At 32.7% G+C, this 25,273-nt stretch overlaps 2 protein-coding genes across 3 annotated transcripts in view; both read right to left on the bottom strand.

The window, feature by feature from the left end:
- Positions 1-7,942: 7,942 nt before the first annotated feature.
- On the bottom strand, positions 7,943-13,014 carry LOC111700857 (paired box protein Pax-6). Its single transcript, XM_023471917.1, has 8 exons — positions 12,852-13,014; positions 11,499-11,610; positions 10,774-10,841; positions 10,449-10,531; positions 9,360-9,616; positions 9,069-9,194; positions 8,790-8,878; positions 7,943-8,184 (listed from the first exon to the last, which is right to left on the bottom strand). Exons 1-8 carry the CDS (start codon positions 12,994-12,996, stop codon positions 8,096-8,098), a joined length of 969 nt encoding a protein of 322 aa, XP_023327685.1. The 5' UTR covers positions 12,997-13,014; the 3' UTR covers positions 7,943-8,095.
- A 3,567-nt stretch (positions 13,015-16,581) lies between these two features.
- The window catches only part of LOC111700858 (paired box protein Pax-6), a 29,614-nt gene continuing 20,922 nt past the window's right edge, over positions 16,582-25,273 (bottom strand). Inside the window, exons 2-6 of one of the 2 annotated variants that reach the window (XM_023471918.1) lie at positions 17,963-18,022; positions 17,842-17,886; positions 17,166-17,331; positions 16,940-17,071; positions 16,582-16,714 (exon numbers count right to left, since the gene is read on the bottom strand). In XM_023471918.1, coding sequence (XP_023327686.1) covers positions 16,597-16,714; positions 16,940-17,071; positions 17,166-17,331; positions 17,842-17,886; positions 17,963-17,981 — 480 coding nt within the window. In that variant the 5' untranslated portion in view covers positions 17,982-18,022 and the 3' untranslated portion in view covers positions 16,582-16,596. The remainder of the gene's footprint in view (positions 16,715-16,939; positions 17,072-17,165; positions 17,332-17,841; positions 17,887-17,962; positions 18,023-25,273) is intronic. The other variant, XM_023471919.1, reaches the window with a different exon arrangement.

The following is a 25,273-nucleotide window of genomic DNA, read 5'->3' as shown; positions in this document are numbered from 1 at the left end:
TTTTTTTGCAAACATTTTTACTATAAAACTGGATTTTGCGATAAAAAATTCAATTTTCGCAAATTTGCAAATTTTTTTGCAGATTCTAAAAGTAGAGCACAAGAGCTTTCTAATGATGTATCATTTGTCATATTTGGACATAAAACATGGGATTTAGAGGGGGGGGTCAAATTGCCCCCCCCCCAGCGTATCCTGGTTTTCAAGTACCCCAGCGGGGATAGGGTTAAAGGAAAAGCAAGACAAAAAAATATAAAATTTAGCAGAATTTGTTCGACAATTAACGTATTTAAATACTTGAACCAACTTCAATATTTTGTAAATTTTCAAAAAAATATTTCTTTGATAAATCGTAAAAAAATTATTTCATAGAAACCGTCTATTTCTAACAGTAAAGGGGGGGAGGACTGAATGTGAGATGTAAGGGAGGGGTGTATAAGGAGGGGTAGGGGGGAGGTAGTAGGATGGGGGGGAGGTGACATGAATGTAAGATGTGTGGGGAGGGTGTATAAGGTTAAGAAGAGACCTGGTTTTGCAAACACTAGGGCGGCAGCTTTATGTTTGTCACATCAGCATTCCACAACCATTGTGTGTGTTGTGTTTTCCAGTGTGTGTGTGTGTGAGAGATGTGTTGTGTGTGTGTTTGTTTGCCTGTTAAACAAATTTTGCTTGTAACATTTTTTTTTGAATTTGAAAACTTATATTTCACAAGTGTTTAGCTGAACATAAATAAGTGTTCAGCGAATATATCGAGATATACTGAACTAGACCGACGGAGGAGGTCAAATTTCACTATTATTGGGACGACTTTGTGACCTCGTAGCTCATCTAGTACAGCATTTACGCACAAGTATGAAAAAGCAGAAAAAAACTCTTATTTTCTAATCCTTTTATATTTGCAGCCCAAAGTCATATAGACCTTAGATGTTTCAATCTATTAATTATGTTAGTTCAAAAAATCAAAGTTTGAAATATCAAAATTTGAAAATTTGAGTTTGTGACAAAGGCTCTATTCCTTTATCTGGTTACATACGTGCAATATACATTAGTTTGACGTGGAGAATAAAAACCAAATAAAAATAGAAAAATGTTTTCATATTCTTACACAACAGTTTTGAGATTTACAAATGGTTTAATAACATTGTATTCTTGTGCTGTTACGCAATAATAAAGGTCAGAGGCTCTAAGAGGCTCTAAGAGGCTCTAAGAGGCTCTAAGAGGCTCAAAGCATTTTTAATTGTTTCGAAAAAAAATTAATTTTTAAGTTTTGAGAAAATGTAATTAACCTATAATGAGGATAATGTATGAAAATAATGTTAGCATTAATTAAATATTTTTTTTATTTTTGCACATATCTCTGTGCAAAAATATACTTGGTTTGTCTATATAGTATTCATTTCAATAAAAGCTAAACGACTGAACCAATTGGGCCATTTTTTTTTGTTTGGTTGGGCTGCATTGGTCTAACGAAAAAATGATTGAAGAATTTATGAAAAAATAAATATAAATTTTTTTTTTTGCAGAAATCAACCAATAAAGGCGGAAAAATTCGCGAAATTTAGATTTTATTCTTATACTAAACGAAAACGAAAAGATTTTTTTTCTGTAGAAATGAGATGAAACCTAGTCAGTAGTCGTACTTTTAAAGAACTGAAAAAGAAATTTATATGCAAGGACAAATCGATATCATTTCTTGCAATATTTGATTGGAATGCAAAATGGTTTACAAATCAGCTACTTTTCAAAAGTTAAAAAAGGTCAATGTTGGAAAACAATATAGTATGTTTTAATTTCGATGAAAACTTAAATCGCCAAATTTTTCCCTTTTTAACAATCACATGTCAATTAAACTAAATAAACGTCCTCATTATTCTCCATAACCCTTTTCAAACCTCCATTCTCTTGGGAGATTTAAGGGTAGCAACTGGGGGTCGAGGGGGGGGGGTCAGGAGTTGCATCTTTGTCTGTTTTTATTTATATCGAATTAATTCAAAACGGCTGAACCGATTGGGCCCACATTTTGTAGCAACTTTCAGGACCCCAGGAAAGATTTATTAATTGTAAAAAATTACAATTTAGACCGGAAAAAATGTCGACAGAAAAATCTTCGAAAAAATAATAGTTTTATTGCAGACCGATGAATAAAAATGGGAAACAGTGCCAAATTAAAATTGTTACTGTAAGTTGGAACAGAGGTGTCTAGGTGCCCTGAAAGTCTAAATCTATTGAATTAAGAGAATTAGTAGATATATGACTGTAAACATGACAGGAGGGGATAGTGACATTTTTGCGACATCACTTGTACGCCTTTGTGACCTCGTAGCTCTACTAGTTTTGTTTTAAAGCACAAGTATATGACTAAAGTAATGTATTCTGTTTCATTTTAGAAATTCAAAACATTTCTATTCTTCTCAATATCTCTTCAATTTGATAGAAAGCATTTAAGATTACAATCTTACATTTAGGAAAATCACATTTTCTAACCCCTATATCTTTGCAACCTGTTGGTGTAAACCTTTGATATTTCAAACTTCTTATCTAACATAATTCATAGTTTGAAATATCAAAGGTCTCCGATACTTGGTTGCAAAGATATAGGAATTAAAAAAATTGAGTTTGTGACAGAAACTGAATTTCTCTACTTTAGTTAAATGTTTTATAGTTCACCACAGAGCAAGGATTTTACTTGTTTATCAAACTCAACAATAATATGAGATTGTAGACTCTTCACTTCTTATAAGAGTTTATTTTACCGACAAAGGTATTATTTTGTATATCAGGTAGCAGAGTAGTTAGCTAGCTAGATGGGAACTTTTATATGGCGTAGATTGTTAGGTAGTTAGATAGTAAGGTAGTTAGTTAGTTTGGTAGTTTGGTAGATTGTTAGTTAGTTAGATAGTTAGGTAATTAGTTAGTTAGGTAGTTTGCATAGTTAGTTTGGTAGTTAGGTAGTAAGGTAGTTAGTTAGTTTGGTATTTATAAAGCCAGATAGCTGTGTAGTTTGGTTGTTAGGGATTTAAATAGTTAGTTAGGCAGTTAGGTAGTTAGGCGGTTAGGCAATTAGGTATAATTTATATATTCAGATAGTCAAATAGTTAGGTAGTTAGATAGTTATGGATTAAGGATATCAGTAGTTAGGCAGTTAATTATGAAGTTATTCTGACTATATAGTAGATAGTTAGGTAGTTAGCTAGTTTCTATTAGATGTATGAACAATGAAAAGCCCTGCCTGGAGTTTTTAGAAGAATTTACTTGAAGATTAATCTTAGTTAAACCTTTAATATAACTAAGCTGAACCAAGCTCAACTATGGCTTGAATAAGAGTGAAGCAAAAAATGTCATTACGTCTAGAAATGATCAATTAGACACACAATCAACTATGCCACTTAAGACCACTAGAGTTGGATGTTTTTAAAGGGGTCTTGTCATCCTGATCAAAAAATCCTTTTAAAGTCCTTGTAAAATTTTATTTTAAATGTGTAGAATTATGTAAAATGCATTGTTTCGTAAACAATTTGTCTGACGAAATAAAACTTTTATAATTTTTTCTCATCTTTACGGCATCAATGATCTAGACATTATTTTTAATAACTCTAAAAATAATAGAATGTCCAACAATTCACACTGAAAAGATTTAAAAGAAAAATGTGTATAAAAATAATTTTGAAACAAAAAATCCCATTGTATAAGAAATTTCTCATGTTTAGATCTTAAACTCAATTTTTCTAAAAAGAATAAGCTAGAATAATGTTGCTATTCAAAATTAAGAATCGAAATTCTAAAACCAAATTTTCTTTATTCCCAACTTTTTGTTTCTTCCAAAACCCTTCTTTGTTTCTAAACTCCCCTTGTCCAGACTCTATCAAGCGAGGAGATAAAAATAATTGAGAACAGAGATGAGGAAAAAAGAGATGAAATAAGAAAGAAAAGGTAGACCAACAACCAGACAATTCTAACAATTTTTTCTTGGGGATGGGGGGGGGGGGCAGTAGGGTACCCCAACAAAAAAGACCAATTTTGGGATATTTGTATGATGCATACGGTCAAACCGGAATGAAGTGACATTTGGTCATACAAATTCAGGAAAAGAAAAATATTTTGAGATCAGACCACTTTTAGTGTCTGATTTACTTTTTAGAAATATGCACGTAGAGTCTACATAGATAAAATAATATTTCTTGAATTTATCATGTCACACATCATTTTCTTCGTAATTGTCTAAAAAAATTAAATCCATTGAAATTTTTGAAAAATTTCAAAAAATGACTGAGTTATGCCAAAAAAACTGTCAAAAATGCTTGTTTTTAGGAAAAGTACATTTTTTGAGGTTTATTTGACCTAACTCAGTTAATCTTTAAAATTTTTCAAAAACTTCAATGGATCAAATATTTTTAGTCAATTACGAAGAAAATGATAGATGCCATGATAAATTCAAGAAATATTTTTTTTGAGCTATGCAGACTCTAGGTGCATATTTCTGAAAAGTACATATCAGAAGGTAAAAGTGGTAAATTTTTTCCTCCTGAATTTGTATGACTTAATGCCACTTCATTCCGGTCTGCATCATACAAGTATCCCACTTGGTCTTTTTTGGGGTACCCTAGGGTGCATTTAAAGAGCAAGATGTAGTAGCTTTCAATTTGCCTTTGTACACTGTACACTGTACACTGTACACTCTACACTCTACACTCTACACTCTACACTCTACACTCTACACTCTACACTCTACACTCTACATTCTACACTTTACACTCTACACTCTACACTCTACACTCTACACTCTACACTTTACACTCTACACTCTACACTCTACACTCAACACTTTACACTGTACACAATAACTCTACACTCTACACTCAATGTATCTTCCTTAATGTTAATCAGATGCAGGTTTAAAAGCTACCGTTGTTAAAAAGACATGCAAATCCATAGGGTCTCTTGAATTATCGTTAATACATACAGTCATTTTAATTAAGTGATATATAAATGAAGAAATATAAATTTCCTGTGGTTGTCATCTACAAGTATGTATCAACTATATTGTCTGACTATAGTTGTCTACAAGTGTGTATATACTCAGCTATATTGTCTGAATATAGTTGTCTACAAGTGTGAATCAACTATATTGTCTGACTATAGTTGTCTACAAGTGTGTATATACTCAACTATATTGTCTGAATATAGTTGTCTACAAGTGTGAATCAACTATATTGTCTGAATATAGATGTCTACAAGTGTGTATATACTCAACTATATTGTCTGAACATAGTTGTCTACAAGTGTGTATATACTCAACTATATTGTCTGAATATAGTTGTCTACAAGTGTGTATATACTCAACTATATTGTCTGAATATAGTTGTCTACAAGTGTGTATATACTCAACTATATTGTCTGAATATGGTTGTCTACAAGTGTGAATCAACTTTATTGTCTGATTATAGTTGTCTACAAGTGTGTAAATACTCAACTATATTGTCTGAATATAGATGTCTACAAGTGTGTATATACTCAACTATATTGTCTGAATATAGTTGTCTACAAGTGTGTATATACTCAACTATATTGTCTGAATATAGTTGTTTACAAGTGTTTATATACTCAACTATATTGTCTGAATATAGTTGTTTACAAGTGTTTATATACTCAACTATATTGTCTGACTATAGTTGTCTACAAGTGTGTATATACTCAACTATATTGTCTGAATGTCAACATAGAATAATAAGTAAGAATAATCTTATATACAAACATTACTGACACACTACATACAGTGACTACACTTTCTACAGTTACAGGGGGTGCAATAGTTTCGATACAGTTACAGGTTGCTGCAGCATTTTCATACCAAAATAGAGTTTAATTTGGTGCCAAAAAAACTCTTTTTTTTTGGCTTAATTAACTCAAGTTGCATTTCGCTAGAGTTTGTCAAGATCTCAAAATTATTCACATTCTTACACAAACAACTACCATATAATGAAGATTTACACTATTTCAGAAAATAAAGTCCATAATTCAGAGGCAACAAATTTGAATACAAAACATAACAGGGTGTCTAATGTCCATACTAAACAACTCATGTTGTGTGAGTCACCCTGTGGAAAAAATAGCAAGGGCGGTTTAAGTTTAAGGACTGAAGGAGGGGGGGGGGTGCAATATAGGATAGAATATAATAGGCTCCTAAACTCCCTAAAATTACATCATTATTTGAACCTATATGCACCAAATTTCCATAGATAGAACATGGGAAAATTTACGGGAAATTGTCAAATTTGTCATCTGCACTTTCAACTGTAGAATCTACTCTTTTTAAACCCCAACTTTTAAAAAGAAAATTAGTTTTTACAAAATTCAAAATTTCCTAAAAGTGTTGAAAGAATTAATATACATTTTTATTTAAGATTTAAGATTTAAGATTTTTATTTAAGCGGCTAAATTTTGAAAGATTCCTGAACTTCTCCGATCTAAATCCTTCGTCTCACAACTCAATTATCTCTGTCCTATAACAAGATATTCATACTGAACAGTTAAATTTTCCTCTACGGAACTATGGTGTACACTAGCGCCACGTGCACTCCGGAATTTGCCGCGTTTTCTATTCAACGCGGCACGTGACTAATAATACTTCTCTCCGGAGTCTCGCATAAAGTTATGATCACCCGTATAACTGCTCATAATTGAGATCAGATATCCCTTACAGCTGATTTAATCAGTTTCCGGCGTAAAATACTATATATCATGATACAAAACTCAAATATTATCAATTATAGTGATTTATTCCATTTTTATTTCATCTGCTGTTATCATAAAAAAAGTTTTTAAAATGATAAATATTTATTGATATCAAATACAATTGTCTACATATAATATTATTATTACATAAGAAATGAAGGTTTTACTTGACTGAAAACCATAAATCTTGACTTAAAAGACTTAAATAATAACACTGCATCCATTCCTGTGTTTGAAAGTGTTGGGTGAATTTCATAATATTATTTTAGACTAGAGCTTTATTATTTAGAGTATTTAAAGTTGTAGGTCCACTGTACACTGTACACTATTCACTGTACACTATAAAGTGAATAGTGTACAGTGCAGTGCAGTGCAGTGCAGTGTACGCACTGCAGAGAAAGGAACTTAAAAATTTAATGTTAAGTCTAAAGCACTTTTAAAGATGAGTTTGGCCCTTAAATCAATATAAATAAACTTTGCTGCATTGTTTGCATTTTTCAAAAGTGGACTTACAAACATGATGTTTTTCAAAAACAAAACTTTTTTTTTAAAGATCGCAGATATATTGTAGTGGAAACATTAGAAAAGTTCGAATACTTAGTAGAACAAACTAGCTTTTTGTTAAACAAGGAGTTTTGCAGGTTCTGAAAAATGGTGTTTACAATTTTACACTAAATGTTGCAAATAGTATAACAAGAAATGACCCCAAATTGCAAGTATAGAAAATAATTAGAAAATCAGGAATGTGAAAAAAATGCTGACTTTAAAACACTGGTAAAATTTAAACGGCAAGTTAAAACACTTGAAGGACCTTGATGTATAAAACACTTGAAGTCCTTGAAGGACCTTGATGTATAAAACGTCTTTAGATATCTATAAAGTTGAATTAAAAATATCAAATTATAATTGATAAACACTAGAATTGTAAAATACATAATAACTGGGAATTAATGAAACAAAGCTCTGTCATTTTGAAATTGTCCTGCGTTGAACCTTTTTACCACGAGAAAGTAAAGGACAGACAAAACTTCTGACTGAAAACCAAATCTAAATGTTCTAGAACTTTTCTCTTCAATGTCCAGGTCCCATGGTTGAATTGTTCTTATACATAAGGCGCAGTTTAACGCTTCGTTCTTCAGAATAATTATCACTTGCAATTGTAGATCAGACATGAAAGCTTTAACCTTTTACTAGGCACTGTTGTCTCTTGTTCAAATTATTGTCCGTCCTAATTTTGGACTCATTGCATTGCAGAAGATGAAAAGTATTGCATCTTCAACTCTCCTTGTATCTATGTTTTGAAAGTTGGCTCCCAAGAAAGGAGTTAAACTGCATCCATGCTGCCATCTATGACTGTAAAAGTGAACTACTGGATCCTAGGCCAGTAGTTGGAGGCAATATCAGGACTCTGGCCAGGCACATTCAGAGGGACAGATACTCCAGCACCAAGCAATCCTAAAATTCAAAAATTAGTATAATAGTATATGTAGATCTATATCGTATGCATGTATGCATATGCTAATTACTTAAGTGTGTTAGAGAATTGTCAACTTTGGAAGATGCTGGAATGATTTTTTAACCTAAGTAGCCCCAACTGAGGTGGATATTGTAAGAATATTACCTGCTGCGGAATTAAAAGCTCTAAAGGAGGAAAAAAATGTTACCTGCTGCGGAATTACTAGCTTTGATTAAGGAAAAAATAAATTGTTACCTGGTGCTCCTACTGAGGAGGATAAAGTAAAAGTGTTACCTGCTGCCGAAGTTGTATCTCCGCCAGAGGAGAAAATCGGAAGAGGATAAAAATGAGGATAAAAAAGTATTACCTGCTGCGGAATTAGTAGTTCCGACTGAGGAGGATATAAATAAAGTATTACTGAGAAGTACAAAGTAAAAATGTTACCTGCTGAAGATGTATCTCCGACCGAAGAGGATAAAAAATGAGGATAAAAAAGTGTTACCTGCTGCAGAATCAGTAGTTCCGACTGATGAGGATACAAATAAAGTATTACCTGCTGCAGAATTATTAGCTCCGACTGAGGAGGATACAAATAAAGTATTACCTGCCGCAGAATTAGTAGCTCCGACTGAAGAGGATAAAGAAGACCCATACGAGGACATATGGGCACTCTGACTTGACACTCCACAACTCCTTAACATTTTAGAAAATTACTTTTGAAGTGATTTCAATTTTTGTTAAATTTATGATCAACAAATCATGAAATCACAGTATTTTGTTTGTATTTCAGAACATAGAATAATCCACCATTCATTTTGTAATTCTTTTTCTTCAAAGTTCCAGTTTGGTTTGAAAAATGATGAGAGATTCAACGAGATATTACCTTCCATATGAGGAGGAAAGAGATGAGAGAGGATCATGGTGGAACATGGAGTAGTAGGACGAGTTCCTCTCCTGCAGGCAGGACGGAGACATAGAGGAGAGGTTACTCATGGTGCTGTAGTGGGACCTGAAATATTTAGATAATATTGAATATTTCTATCTGTCTATCTGTCTATCTGTCTATCCGCTTATCTGTCTATCTGTCTGTATATCTATCAATCTGTCAATTTGTCTATCTGTCTATCTGTCTGTCTATCTATCTATCTATCTTTCTTTCTATCTATCTATCTACCTGTAAGAATCTGCCATGGTTCCAATAGGTTGTGGTATGGATGGATACATGGAGTTGAACCCTGTATTGAAGGGAATCCTCGTAACTGGACCAGGAGTAGGTGTAGGACCTGGAGTACCAGGACTCCCCAGCATACCAGGAGTGTGAGAACCATGATCTCCCCCTCCCCCTCCTCCTCCCCCTCCGCCTGAAGGACGCTTCTGGTTTCTAAGTTTCTCCTCTCTCCTCCATTTTGCTCTTCTGTTTGAAAACCAAACCTGAAGAAAAATAAATCGTAAATATTAAATTTTTTTTGTGGATTTTCTTATTCTGTATTCAAAGTTTTCGGGAATAAACTTTTTTTATTTAAAATGTTCCTCTTTTATTCCCCATTCCCACCCCTCCCTCCCTATCTTCCTATATTCTTTGATGATACATTGAGTGTTTTCTAGTTAATGATGGAGGGGTGGAGTCATTACACGTAATCTACAGATAGGGAATTCTAGGTTTGTTTGTCTGTACAGGGTTTGTGTCTGTCTGTTATCCCTTGGAACAAAACAATTAGAAACGGAACTATGAATCTATGGAGTGAATTAAAGAGGATGAGAAGGATTGAAGCTGAAATTGCTCCTGTAAATATATATAAATCCTATTCTATCTGCTTTATACCAGAGATATTTAGGATTTCTATTATTCCAGCGGTACTGACCCTGTATCCATGTATTCCTGAATTCCTGAATCCCTGAATCCCTGTATCCCTGTATCCCTGAATCTCTGTATCCCTGTATCCGTGTATCCCTGTACCCTTATATCCCTGTATCCCTGTATCCTCTGTATCCCTGTATCCCTGTATCCTTGTATCCCTGTATCCCTGTATCCCTGTATCCCTGTATGTATCCCTGTATTCCTGTATTCCTGTATCCCTGTATATATCCCTGTATCCCTGTATCCCTGTATCCCTGTATCCCTGTATCCCTGTATCCCTGTATCCCTGTATACCTGTATCCCTGTATATATCCCTGTATCCCTGTATCCCTGTATCCCTGTATCCCTGTATCCCTGTATCCCTGTATCCCTGTATCCCTGTATCCCTGTATCCCTGTATCCTACCTGTATCCTTGCTTCTGGTAACCCTATTTTCTCCGCCAATCTTTCCCGAGCAAACACATCAGGGTAGTGAGTCCTCTCAAATTCTAGAGTATTATTATTATTATCATTATCATTATCATTATTACTATAAACTAATGCTTGTAGCAGTGATAATTCTTTCTTGTTATCATTTTCAACATTACTTTTAATTTTGATTGTATTTCTAGTGCATTGTGGTGTATTTGTCATTATCATCGATTATTAATAGATGGTCTAATTTGATCAATTATGATGATTATGATGATTTTATTTTCATTAGTAAGACAAACTATTGATTATATTTCACCTTTTTCCAACTGTTCAATCTGTTCATTTGTGAAAGAAGTTCTATTTCTCTGCAGCTTCCGTTTTAACCTTAATCTAAACATGTTAATTTTGTTTAAAAAAAAACATTTTTAAAATATCTTTTTAAGATATTCACGATATGTTGTTGTTAGTATTAGTATGTCTAAATTGTACAATCCAGGACAGAAAGTTAGGTCCGTACGTGTAAATGTACATGGAGGTACGATAGGTCGGGTCAGGTCTAGTGAATGTAAGGCAAGAAAAGTAGGTTGGGTCGGTACAAGTGAATGTAGGCTGGGTCGGTACTGGCTAATGTAAAGAATGCAAAGCAAGCCAGGTCAGTGCCAGAGATTGCACATGCCTGTACAGTAAGGTCGGGTCAGTACCAGTGAATGTACAGCTCTGTACAGTGCACAGTAGGGAGGTTCAAGGTACTCGCTAATGTACAGGCATGTAAAGCAGGTGTTGTCAGTACCAGTAAATGTACAGGCAAATAGAGCAGGCCGGGTCGGTACTTGAAAATGTTACAGGCAAGTATTGTATAGGACGGGTTGGTACTAATACATGCTAGTAGAGCAGGCCAGGCCAGGCCAGGTCGATATGGTGTCTGGTACATCATGTCGGTTCGGTACCAGTAAATCCAAGTAAAAAAGAGTTGTTATAGGTTTATAAAGTGCTTGTACTTGGCTATGATGGGAAAAATAAGTTAAGAATGAGTTAGAATACCTGAGTTGAGAATCCTCATCAGCAGAAGAGTTATGTTCTGAGTTACCATCACTCAAAGCATCATTTAGACCTTCACTTCCGTAATCATGGAAGGAAGCAGCGTCAGAGAAATCTAAACAATAAATAATGACTTCATTATTATTTCATTGATTTATCTTTTGATTGATTGATTAATTCATTGATTTATCTATTGATTGAATGATTTATTTATATAATGGTTGATTAATTTATTTATCTATAGATTTATTGATTTATCTAATGATTGATTTATTTATCTAATGGTTGATTTATTTAATTATCTATTGATTGATTAGTTTTTTTTCTAATAATTAATTGATTTATTTATCTAGTAATTGATTGATTTATCTAATGATTTATTTATTTATCTTTTGATTTTTAACATTTTTAATTTTTTTATTTTAGTTTTTAACAATATGTATAAATTAAATAGATGAGGGTCAAAGCAATTAAACAGGGTGCTCACACATCTGCACACACCCTGTCACAGTTCTGGCTGTACTTCATTCTCTGCACTACACTCTTGTTTTCCTTTTCTGCTTACATTTTCCATTATGTTCTTGGTTAAATTTTGAAAGAGAAGTTTAATGAACGTCCCGAAAGCCACCAATTTGTTTTTGGTTCTGGAACTTTGTTTTGGACACACTGTTCCTTATACTCTACACTTGGACACACTGTTCCTTATACTTTACACTTGGACACACTGTTCCTTATACTCTACACTTGGACACACTGTTCCTAATACTCTACACTTGAAATCCAGTGAATATATTATATGTGTTTTATTTTGCAGACTAGGCATGTCTTGCTTTCGTTATTTCATTAACAGGAATGCTTTTTCCTCTTTTTCATTACAGCTGATCAAACGGTTTTTAAATCAGATGGGAAGGATGGAGCCTGGGTGGGTGTTGATTTATCTACTGATTAGTTTTATATTTATCAACTCATTGTTTGATTAATGAAAACAATGATTAATCTATTGATTGATTGATTAATTGAATTATTCATCTTATGATTGTTTGATTTTTTATTGGTTTCTAATGGTTGATTTGTATATTTATATATTGATTGATTGATTGCGTTATTTATCTAATAATTGATTGATTTAATGATCTATTGATTGATTGATTTATTATAAATCTAATGATTGATTTATATATTTATTAATCTATTGATTTATCTATTTATTCATATAATGATTGATTGATTCAATAATCTATTTATTAATTTATCTTTTCATTAATTGATTTCAAAATGTCTATCTATTCATTTACATATTAAATAATTGATTTATCCTATCTATCAATGATTGATTGACTGTTTAAAGTTTCTAACCTGGTTTTTTATCCTCTTGAATGTCTCTAGACTGGAATGGGTGTGTCAAGGCGGGGTGAGTGGGTGGAGCAGAGTGTAGGCCAAGGTGGGAGGGAGTAGGCGTAGCTCCATACCACGCCCACCCAGCTCCGCCCCCGTTAAACATTCTAAGTTTATCATAAACATTGACTTTAGTAACAGAATCTACGTAATTCCCCCCTCCTAGCCTCACTCTATTCTAAATTTGGGTAATGGCGTCCAATGAGGTATAACCAACTAACCAGTAATGGAAGGATAAATATCACCAAGAGAATACCAATATAACTCTAAATACCCCCATGGGGGAAGGTGGGAGAGGGTGGGGGAAAACAGGGAATTGTGGGAATTTTATCGTTACCGTTTACCATCAATAGATGATGCTTATATACCAATATTCAGATAGAGATACTTCCGGTCGAAAGATTGGGTGAAGAGGAAGGAGGGAAGAAATTGGGTAGCAAGGTTGCTTTGTGTGTGAAGGGGGCAGGGGGGAGGTAACCGTAACTTACTGGACTGTGCAAAAGAAACAATATAAATTTGCAGAAAATTTAAAACTTTGCAAAATTCCATTTATTTTGAAATCTCCGACAGGGCAAGCTGAGGTGTATTGGAGTGAACTGATATTATATTTATGTGCAAGCAGAAAACATAAATATTTTTAAACAAAAGTTTAAACTTTAAACGGACTGATTTCTTAAGAAACCTTTCTTTGTTAAACTATTTATAACTTACTACTGAGTGGTTTAAAACGTTTGGTAAACTTAACTTCAGCTGACCCTCCATTTACAGAATGTCTTGTACGATTCACATGTATCCTTAAAAGCGTTGTCTGAATCCATGTTTATAATTTTAAAAACTGATTATTCTCATTTGCGAATTTTCTGCAAAAATTACTTAATCATTTCTACTGCAGGAAAATATGTAGGAATAATTCCAAGATATAGGTTTCAATGGGAACGTTTGTGAATAGGGCGAACCCCTCCTTTAAATAAGGGTCCCTTGAAGTTAGGTTTCTTTGATAAACAACAACAAAATATTTTAACGACTTTTTTCAACTAATCCTTTTGACTTTTCCATTGTATATAAAGTGGATAAGACCCTAAATATTTGAAATATAATAATTATAATAACTATTCTGAGAATTCTTCTATGTTAATTTTAATTCAATCCAACCTCTAAATCCCTGCACTAACCCCTAAATTTCAATCCTAATCCCCCGAATTCCTAATGTATCCCTTCCAATTCAGCATCTTTATTCCAGGGGCGTCAAAAAAATTTAAACATTTAAAAAAACTAAATTTATTGAGACTAAAAAATTACCTTTCTCCTGAAATTTGTTTTAAAAATATCTATAATTACAAAAAAATTTAGATGATTTTGCGCCCCTGGGCCCAGATTTAACCGGACAAAAAAGTTGAATTGTGAACTAGTTGTGCGTAGAGAAAAGCTGATAATCATCTTTATATTCAACCATCAAAATATATTTTTATTCCTATTCTCATTTTTACAATGATTTATATTGTAACAATTTAATCGATATCTTATTTAATTCGCTTTGGTGAAATCACGCAAAAGTAAATTCAACCTATATGAACCATAAAGTCTGGCCGCGTCAACTTTGTTGCACCGGCTAGTCCTGTCCATAGAGCCAGATACAGNCGTATCATAGTCTTCCAGTTTATCTATCTTAACCTAAATTAATATGGAAAAGTATAATCACGTTACGGGAGGTTGCTATTTCCAGAAAAAAGGGGGATATAAGTCCAGAAAAACTATTTATATGTTTTCATCTTAAAAAAGTAATTACGAACAATTTGCAATGGGATCTAAAGTAAGTATTAGAATTCTTGTTGATGATGGGGAAAAATTCCCCTGTCCTTGGTTTCTTGCCGGAGAAATCCCCCTAAGTTTAGTTTCCGTATTCCGGAAGTAAAGATCATTTGGGTGCTCCCTTTCTCCCTCCCCTCTCCATCCTCCCTGCTTCCCTTGTATAAGCGAACTAAACGATCAAAATATCCAAAGCGTTTTTGTTTGTCACTACATTACAGAAATAAATTATAAAACTGTAAAAATTTAATATTACTTATTTTAAAAACAGAATCTGTCCCTTTTTTATATTTTTTTTTTCATGCAAATTTGCAAATATTGATGTCGATATAAACCGCTTAAGACAGAGGAGAGAGTTGAGCTGATCCGTACATTTAAAAGTTCCCTACCCTGAACCAAAAAACTTTTGAAATAGATTCCCTGAAAGCTTTGTTTATCTAGAAATTGTGCTGCACATTAATTATTTAAAGAATTTTATTAGTTTTTTTTGCAAATTTTCACTTTTAACCGATGTGTTATAACTTCAAAAAGATATTTATGCCTTAAAAAGTTTCCAGTATAAAACCATTTCTTGAAATATCAACATAAATGTTTAATATATGTTTCAAGAGGGCAATATACAGTGTTTGTAGTACATTGATCAACAACCCCACTTATAGTACACTTATACTTATTCTCTAGTCTAGAATTTACAAAGAAAATCCTTTGAACAAATATGAAATTTAACAATACATATTTCTATTTATAGATAAACAGATAAATAGACATTCTTATCCATCTATATACTTTGCTTGTATCTTTGTTTGTGACCAATAAACGTCAAAAGGAATGAACCAATAGGGTCCAATTTTGTTGTGGGACCTGACATGATCCCAGGGAAGGGGATGGTCAGAATTAAAAGAAGTTCGAAGCCTAGTAACTCAAATAAAGCTATGATGAGTATATAAGAATGCAATAAAAGAAAAAATTGTTTACAAGAAAAAAATGATTTGGAAAATACTGTTTTCAAGATTTTTTTTTCATTTCTTAAAATCTTAGAAATGTCAAAAAGTTTCCTGACAAATATTCTTTAATTTAAAAATAAATTTCTGTTTCCAAGCCGCTGGATTTCCAAGGCAATTCTCAATCTGTTGGATTTCCCATTCTTTCCCAATCTCCTTGGATTATATTCACCAAGTTCAATTTAAATTTGAAAGATAGGACTAAAAGTCTACAGGGTGTCTCCATAAACATGTCTTGACGAATTTTTAGCATAATGTCTTGTCATAAACCATTAACTATTAGTGTTTATTTTCTCATTTGCAGAAGCATACTAATATTTTAATTGTTGCGTTTCATGTTTTCTAAGACACCCTGGATCGTTCGAATGACTCTTAATTTGCTACAAGGTTCGATATCATTTAAAAAGATTTTCAATTTTTACGTTTCAGATTGTTGGCTACATAACTAAACATTATTTGCAACAAAAAAAGACATTCTCCCAAGTCTGCACAGTAACACTGTTAACAAACAATTGTAATGATTTCCTTATTCATTAAAAACCAGACAAAAATTAAAATTCCTTCCACAACAAACGAAAACGATGTTTTTTGTAATCACGTCCTTTAACAATTTCGGAATAAGACCTAACGATCATATTATCCTTTAACAATCCCGGAACAAGACAAAACGATCATACTATTCTTTAACAATCCCAGAGAAAGACCTAACGATCATATTATTCTTCAACAATCCCGGGACAAGACCTAACGATCATATTATCCTTCAACAATCCCGGGACAAGACCTAACGATCATATTATCCTTTAACAATCCTTGGACAAGACCTAACGATCATATTATCCAAGAAAAATAAAAAGGAAAGTTTTTTTTCCAAAATGAAAAAAGTATCGGTTCTTTCTCTAAATTATAAAGGTCAGATAATAAACTTTTTGTTTTAAATTATGGAATAAAAGTGCTAATTTACTTACACTTGGAACATTGTCACTATTGCAGATACCCTCTGCTAGAAGTCTGTCTCTAAAAATAGAAATAAAAAATTAAATCTTCTTTTAGTTTTGTTTTTCAAGGTAAAAATAATTGTTAAAATTAATCAGCGGAATGAAATATTTCATGTTCCATCAGAGCCCGTCGTAAAGGGTAAGTAAGCGAATACATTTTCATGGGAAAATGCACATTGCAATCAATTAAATTTTCAATTATGTTTAACATGTTTTTATGTTTAAGAACAGTCCCTTTATTCACCTAATTTCCCAGGCAAATATTGAGGGGCACTCTCTCTTATAATCAGATATTTTGTTGACAACGCCAGGGGTAGCTACTCGAGGTTTAGAGCCTCCGATAGCTCGAGGTTTAATAGATCCTGTCTCATAATACCTATTATTATTATTATTATTATTATTATTATTATTATTATTATTATTATTATCATCATTAATATTAGTTTAGTTTTTTGTATTGTTCTTTTTACCTTCCAAGTATTTTTGAAACGCATCCGTTAGAAACTTGAAGTATTCTAGAGATATCACAAGGTCTGGCTCCACTATGCGCTAATTCAACTATTTTCTGTCTGGTGGAGTCAGGTAGAGGACGACCGTTTACATAAACCCCTCCTAGCTGGTTTACTCCACTGTGCCCTGACAAAAGGAAGTTTTAGTTAAAAGGTGCCATTAACGATTTACAACAGGAGCCGTATTGTTTTACAGTGGGATCCATGACGACGTTTAATGTTTCTAACGTTTCTTGAGTCGTCATCCTCTTTCACAGTTTTTGGATACCACTGTAAAAAGTCGAATTTATCTTAGTCATTTTTTTTAATAATCTTATTTTAAATCCATGAAAGGTCTTTTTAAAAAGATAACTTTTTATTTAAAAAGAGCTGAATAGTTTTAACTTTGAAAAGATGGAATTTAATAAAAAGAGGATTAACCGGGGTTTAATAAAAAAATAAATCTTTTAAAATCTTCCTATTCATTAAATATTTTAATCTCTAATATTCCCATCAACTTCATGAGAATTAGATTTTTATTTATATCTATATTGTGAAAAAAGTACAATAGTAATAAATTTTTGAAATCCGCGAAAATTGTAACAAAAATCTGTCAACGTTTCAAAATGTTTATGCATATGAGTGTAATTTTTGTTACCTGAATCTGAGGTTCTGTATGGGGTAAAATCAGCGATCGTACTTTCTGAAAAAAAATAAAAATTTTCCTTATTCAGTGATTTCGATTTTTTCTTAAAAAGGACCATTTTCGGAAATCAAACCTTGAAATGAAAGTGTCATTTTGAAGCCGGATTCTATTCCATCCAATCACGTTTACAGATCTGAAATTAAACATATTTATAATGTGTAATGGTCCTTTTTAAACTTTTCGTTTGCGTTCTACTTTTCAGCGCCAACTTTCAACATTGAATACCAAATTATTTAAAATATATCCGACCAATCTCAACCTTTTTATAATAGATTCTGGTTTGCAACGGTGCTCTTTTGTAAATTTTTACAAATATCCCCCCCAATAAACCTTCTAACGTCCCCCTCCACAAAATTTTCCTGACATTTTAATAAAGGTAAGTCAAGCGTAAAATGGAAATGATCTTGGAAATTTTGTTTATTTTATCTGGAAAAATGTAAACTATATTCTCTAAAATCTCATCTTCTGTTGTAAAACAAATGGAGCTTTTATAAATATAAATGTATTTACGAGTACATTAAATACATTACATCTACCTACAGCATACAATTTAACGACTTGCTGACAAAATTTTTGTATCAAAATAGACATTCTTGGCGCTTTGTGCCCCCCTACATTTCATTGAACTCGCAAAAAATTCTATTTTCTCATCCCTATATCTTAGCAACCTGATGGTCAAAACCTTGTATATTTCAAATTTCGACTAATCAATCAAGCTGCTTAAATGGACTATAGACGTAATTTCAAGTGGTTCTCTAATAAAAAAATAAAAAAAGTGTCGTGTCTGATTCACAATCCAGTACCCTAAAAACCATTTTCTGATCAAGGGTCTGAGAAAAACGAGTTGAGAAAATAAAGTAATGAGATGTGACAAGAACGGAACTGATCGTATTACCAGGTTATTGGAGAACCCACAATAGTGACTGGTGGGCGTGTCCCAGGGAGGGGAGGGGAGGGGAGGTAACGCCCCCTCTCAAGGGAATACTCAGTCTCACGCTTTCAACAGCTATTGGTTACATTCTTCTTTTCTTTATTAACAATCTCCATTTTTTTAACATAACGACATTGGCAATTTTAAATTCTTTTTTAAGTTTTTCGTTCAAATTTGGCTAATTTTCACTATACTTTGGTTTTGTACAGGAAAAGTAACAGCNAGACAATACGTTCCTAGTAGATACAGGGTGTATATACAATACGTTCCCAGTAGATACAGGGTGTATAGACAATACGTTCCTAGTAGATACAGGGTGTATATACAATACGTTCCCAGTAGATACAGGGTGTATAGACAATACGTTCTTAGTATATACAGGGTGTATATACAATACGTTTCTAGTAGATACAGGGTGTATAGACAATACGTTCCCAGTAGATACAGGGTGTATATACAATACGTTCCTAGTAGATACAGGGTGTATCTTTTTTTTGGCCGAGTTATACTAGCTGTGAAGTACAAAAAGAGTACAAATGTAAAATCAAAAATGAGATAATAAAGCGATGTCTGCGCAACTCTAGCAGACAAAGTGTTTTTGGAATGAAGAAGGTCGGTTAGTTCTTTATCCATTCGCACAAATTCTTGTTTTTTGAAAATATATTAAATAATTTCATCTTAATTGTAAATTCAAGCATTTTTTAATTTTAAAAACTCTAAAATTGATATTTTGGCCCACAATCAAAAACTATAAATACTTATTTGAGACCCCTGGCCTATTATTTGTAGCTTACTCTAAATAAAAAGTGTTATTTAAAGTAAAACTACAGTTAAGGAAAATAACAAGTACAAAAAGTGTTAACAGCTACCATCTACTTTAATGGTTTTGCATTAACAGTAATTTTTGAAAGCCGAAAAGTTTGTAAATGAAAACAGTAGTTAAAAGGGGAATAAACATAGGAAGGAAGGATACAGGAGAAAATGGAAGGATGAATGAATAGCAATGAATTAAAGGAGAAAATTGAAGGATGAATGAATAGCAATGAATTAAAGGAGTTATATCAGCGTCTTTGCACCTTGTCAATTATTCTGAACAACAACCAAACAATTGATTCACTTTCTATCTATCTATCTATCTATCTATCTATCTATATATCTATCTATCTATCTATCTATCTATCTATCTATCTATCTATCTATCTATCTGTCTTAGTTTATCTGTAGGTTTAAGTCTGATAAAGGATTATCAAGGACACAAAGCCTACAAGTAATACTTATTTGTAATTTGAGACAGCCTTAAGTATAAACAGTGTTTAAAGAGTTGTTTGTAATTTATAGTTTTATTTATTTTAGTTTGAAGGTTTGTTGGTCAACGCTGTTTCTCTGCTAGTTTGTTGAACTATATCATAGTTTGTCGGGGTGTTTGTTTGAAGTTTGTTGGTCCATGCTGCTTCTCTGCTTGTTTGTTGGACTATATAGTTTGTCGGGTTGTTTGTTTGAAGTTTGTTGGTCTTACTAAAAGCTATTGTCCGCTAATCAAAGGTTTGGAAGTGTGAAATACATTAAAATTCTTCCAATATCCAGTAGACATAGAGAACATAGAGCATAATCAGAACATAGAGAACATAGAGCATAGTCAGAACATAGAGAACATAGAGCATAGTCAGAACATAGAGAACATAGACAATGGTCAGAACATAGAGAACATAGAGCATATTCAGAACATAGAGATCATAGAGCATATTTTGAATATAGAGAACATAGAACAGAAAATAGAAAATAGAAAATAGATTTGGTTCAGAAAATAGATATTAAAGATAATAATATTAAACATAGAAATAATTTAGACCATAGAAAACAAAGAGCACATAAATATTTAGAGAAACCTGTTTAGCGCAGAGCACATAAGACAAGTTGACCACAAAATGAAATCGACCGAGGTTATAATGCAAGGAAAGTTATTTCAGAAGTGTACGCATCTTTTGTACTGCAGTGTGCTGTCTCTGAGCGGTAATGTAAACACAAGACGGATGGCACAGCCTGACATGGGATCCATCATTTACATAAAAAATCAATGAAATATTCTGGTCATAGGAAACTATTATGTCAATTATCAAAATTATCAAAATTAAATGCTTTTATCCTCCTAAGATTCTAAACGAACACTGAATGCATCTATTCTTGTTTACAAATTCCGCCCAGAGAGAACTGGTTTCAATATGTACGCAAAGTATATGCAACTTCAATTAACTTTCCTTGCAAAAAATGGACCAAAAGAAATTATTAAAGACAATCTGGAGGTATAAAGCTATACAAATTAATAATTAAATTTAAAAAATAATTAGTTTGACACTTAGAAATGAAGATGGATAACCTTTAACATGAACGGACAGAATAAGATTCACTGTACCGTGTATACCCGTCTGGAAACCAATGAAGAACTAACTTTGAAAACAATATTAGTTTATAAAATATACAAGTGCGGATATATTGATATTTTTAGATATTTGCGATAATAATTTTTTGTAGAAATTTACAGTGATTATTTGATCGTATCATAGTCTTCCAGTTGTTCAGGTCTTTCTGTAATTATCCAGGATTCAATTAAATCTATACAATTCAAGTGTTTTGTAAACCTAACCTCTAATTTTTTAGAAAAGGTTAAAATATCGAAATGTGCATGAATGATATATTTTCATAAATTCTACTGTTTTTCCCCCCGAGGATGTCATACATTTTTGAAATATTAAACTATGAATTCTATTAGATACAATTGTTAAAAATCTAAGGTTTACACCATCATGCTGTAAAAACGTATTGGATAGAATATTTAAGTTTGTTCATTTCAGCAGATTCAAGCCTCTTATAGGGACTATAAGCGTAATTTCAAGTGACCCTCAATGCAAAGATGGCACTGTCCGATTCACCCGAGGAAAACAGGAATTATCAGAGTTAAACCTTCCACATTATTAATCAGATAAAGGGTTCAAGGGTACCATTGTGAATCGAGTAACGCTATTTTTGAATAAAGCGTCAATTCAAATTACGCTTCCAGTCCATTTAACTCACTTGAAACTAACCAGGGCTTAGTATTCATTGGGATATAATGTGTCATTTAAATCAATTAAGCATAACCTAACATGTACAATTATAGCTTATTACTTATATAAACTAATTGCCTGAAACATTGAAATAACCATTAATGATCGATTTAAATCAAATCAATGCATTTATAAGGCCCAACTTCATTTATCTCAAGGTTTGACAGTTTTGAAGGGTATAATCTTTTACTCTTTCAAATCCAAAGAGAATAGTTTAGTATAGAGTGGAATTTAGTCAAAAAAAAGTGTAAACCGCCATTTTGTTGTACGGTTACCATACTGCAAGTATACTTCACAGATTTATGCAATATAACCTTCCAGGCCATGGAACATATTTTTATAGAAAAAATTGTTCATGAAAATTATTTAATTTTCTCAAAATCATCTTGATCTTTAAACTTCTTTTCAGACTCAAAGGGACTGAACATACCGAGAGATTGTTTTATTTCCCTTCTGTTCTAATCTCTGTTCTTTGGCCTAATCTTCAAATGGTCCCTTACAATATGGTTTTGTATTTAGTAAGAGGGTACTCAACACACCATATAGATATCCTACACACACACACACACCCATCTATCTACGGTCACTAACATACCATATATCAGTTTTAGGATTATAGAAAGAGTTTTATAGATAAAGAAGCAGTATATAGGGTTTAAATAATCTATTTAATATCAGATTTCTCGCAAAAGAAACCTTTTAAAAATAAGTTGCAAAAAGTTAATTAACAAGCATTCAAAACTATAGCTTTTACCAGTATTCCCTAATAAGTATTTTTGTACACCCGTATCCCCCCCTCCCCCCATCTGTATCACCCAACACAATGAGATCAGTCTACTGTAAGCAATATCTCCGAATATCAAATATGAAAGAATATATCCATTGATTTCTCTGCGCGTCTATGATGAATTCATTTGGCTCTAGCGCGCATAATTTAGCGCGCCCAGCAAAAAGTCTGCAAATTATTGACATAATTTTTTTCTGCGTATATTTATCAATTTTGATGAAAATATCGTTATTGAGCTTTAAAACTTTAGGGTGTTTAGCAATTGCATCATCTCGAAAAAAACTTCAAAGGATTTGAGTCTTTGTCACAAACTCAAATTTTCTAATCCCTATATCTTTGCAATCCAATGCTGTAGACCTTAGATACTTCAAACTATGAATTCTGGTAGATCAAATAATCAAGTTTGAAATATCAAAGTTTGCATCAAGTTGCTAAGATATAAGGATTAGAAAATTTGAGTTTGTGACTAAGACTCAAGTCCTTAGTGCGAAATTATAGATAGATACGTCTCTAATTTTAATTTTAATTTTAAGCACAGTTATTTTAAACATTTATCAAATTAAAATGTTTTTTTTCTTTATTATTCTTTTTAACTGATAGTATGAAAGATTTCAATTTATAAACGTGAAATTTACTTGAATACGCCGTCAAATTATCATTATATCTACATATATGTACAAATATAAAAAAAAATGTAGAAAAGTTATTGATATATGCATACAAATATACACTGTTGTGAAGGCAAGTGTAAACATTACCATAAATTACTGATGGTCTTCAATACATACAACCTCATTGGAAATATAGAAAAGAAATTGTATATTATGTACATGTTATGTACAGGGTGTATATTATGTACATGTTATGTACAGGGCAAATCAATGTATTTCTGAACATAAATAGTAAATGTCATTTACATATATTTCCAAAACTTTAAACTTGAATAATATAGATTTTGGCGTCCACCATTTGAAAGGAAATTTTTAGAAGACATATTTAATTCCAATGAATGAAAAAAAACAGTTTAAAATGGAGACTTTTTAAAGCAAGAGCATAGAATCAGTTTTTGTTGAAAAAAGTACAGTACGAGAAATGGAAATATAAAGCTGCCAACACGAGTAAAAAAAGATTCTTTTGGCTTTTATTTTGAAAATCTGAAACACCCTGTTCGAAAGACGTATAACTGTATATATTTTGTATACAAAACAAGAATATATAAATTATGTATCCTATATATCACTCTGGAGATATATAGATATTTTTCTCGTTTCTCCCTCTGTACGTATATATATATATATTTCACTGATATATTGTTATTTTATTTCATAAATATGTCTTATATAATAGTATACTTTCAATTAATAAAAGACTTGACTTTATAGGAAAAAAAAGATGAAGAAAGAGGGGGTATGCCGGAGGGGGGGGGGGGGGGTAGGAAAAGCGATGATATGAAAAGGGGCAATGTTAACGAATTAAATATATAATTGTTTTATTATTTTTCAGACCTACCGGAGACGGATTAAAATTCGGCAGGACAAAATCACAAACGGCTGACCGGATTTAATTCTAATCCCGGATTAAAATTGCGGATTTCTAAGGGATCGGCGGGGAATGGACTAAACCCAACTAAAATATTCTTTGTTTCACGTCGAGGGGGATGGTTTTCCGCCATTGACTGCCGCCGGAAGCTGTGGCGGCAAGTGGCCGCCATGCTTCCACTGCACTGGTTATGTGTTAAGAACTCAAGCATACGATGGGGGTTCAAGGCTACGCCAATTAAAGCGTAAAATAAAGGTCAATTACGCTGCATTTACATTTATCATTCTATTCTAATCCGCTCTCACCTTTATCTATTAGAGTCTATATTTATATAGTACATTTTTTCCAGACAAAGGAATATCTTATTTTACAACAATTAAAAATTACAAGATTCTTTTTATTAAGTTTGACATTTCAAATTTTATCCAACAATTTAAAAGAAACTGGTGGTTTCTTTTAAAAGTAAAGGTTTTTTTCAATTATTTTTTTCATAAAATACATTTTAATTAACATGAAATACTATTTAGCCTCATAAATCGACTGTAGTTCTTCAGTTATGAACTTCTTTTTTACCATCCAACCATCCAACCATCCAACCATCCAACCATCCAACCATCCAACTATCCAACCATCCAACCATCCAACCATCCAACCATCCAAACATCCAATGATCCAACCATCCAACCATCCAACCATCAACCATCCAACCATCCAACCATCCAACCATCCAACCATCCAACCATCCAACCATTCAACTATCCAACTATCCAACCATTCAACCATCCTTCCAACCAACGATCAAACCATCCTTCCGATCAACCATCCAACCATCCAACCATCCAACCATCCAAACATCCAACCAACCATCAACCATCCAACCATCCAACCATCCAACCATCCAACCATCCAACCATCCAACCATTCAACTATCCAACTATCCAACCATTCAACCATCCTTCCAACCAACGATCAAACCATCCTTCCGATCAACCATCCAACCATCCAACCATCCAACCATCCAAACAT

The sequence above is a fragment of the Eurytemora carolleeae genome, unplaced genomic scaffold (genome assembly GCF_000591075.1).
Source record: "Eurytemora carolleeae unplaced genomic scaffold, Eaff_2.0 scaffold366, whole genome shotgun sequence".
In the NCBI taxonomy this organism is placed as follows: domain Eukaryota; kingdom Metazoa; phylum Arthropoda; class Copepoda; order Calanoida; family Temoridae; genus Eurytemora; species Eurytemora carolleeae.
This window is presented reverse-complemented; position numbering and strand designations above follow the sequence as displayed.

Coding starts and splice junctions, on each gene's coding strand:
- LOC111700857 (XM_023471917.1), bottom strand. CDS start 12,996: ATGTTTAACGGGGGCGGAGCTGGGTGGGCGTGGTATGGAGCTACGCCT. Junction 10,842..11,498: donor GATGAGGATTCTCAACTCAG/GTATTCTAACTC, acceptor GTTTAGATTAAG/GTTAAAACGGAAGCTGCAGA. Junction 8,185..8,789: donor AGCTACTAATTCTGCGGCAG/GTAATACTTTAT, acceptor TTTGAATTTTAG/GATTGCTTGGTGCTGGAGTA.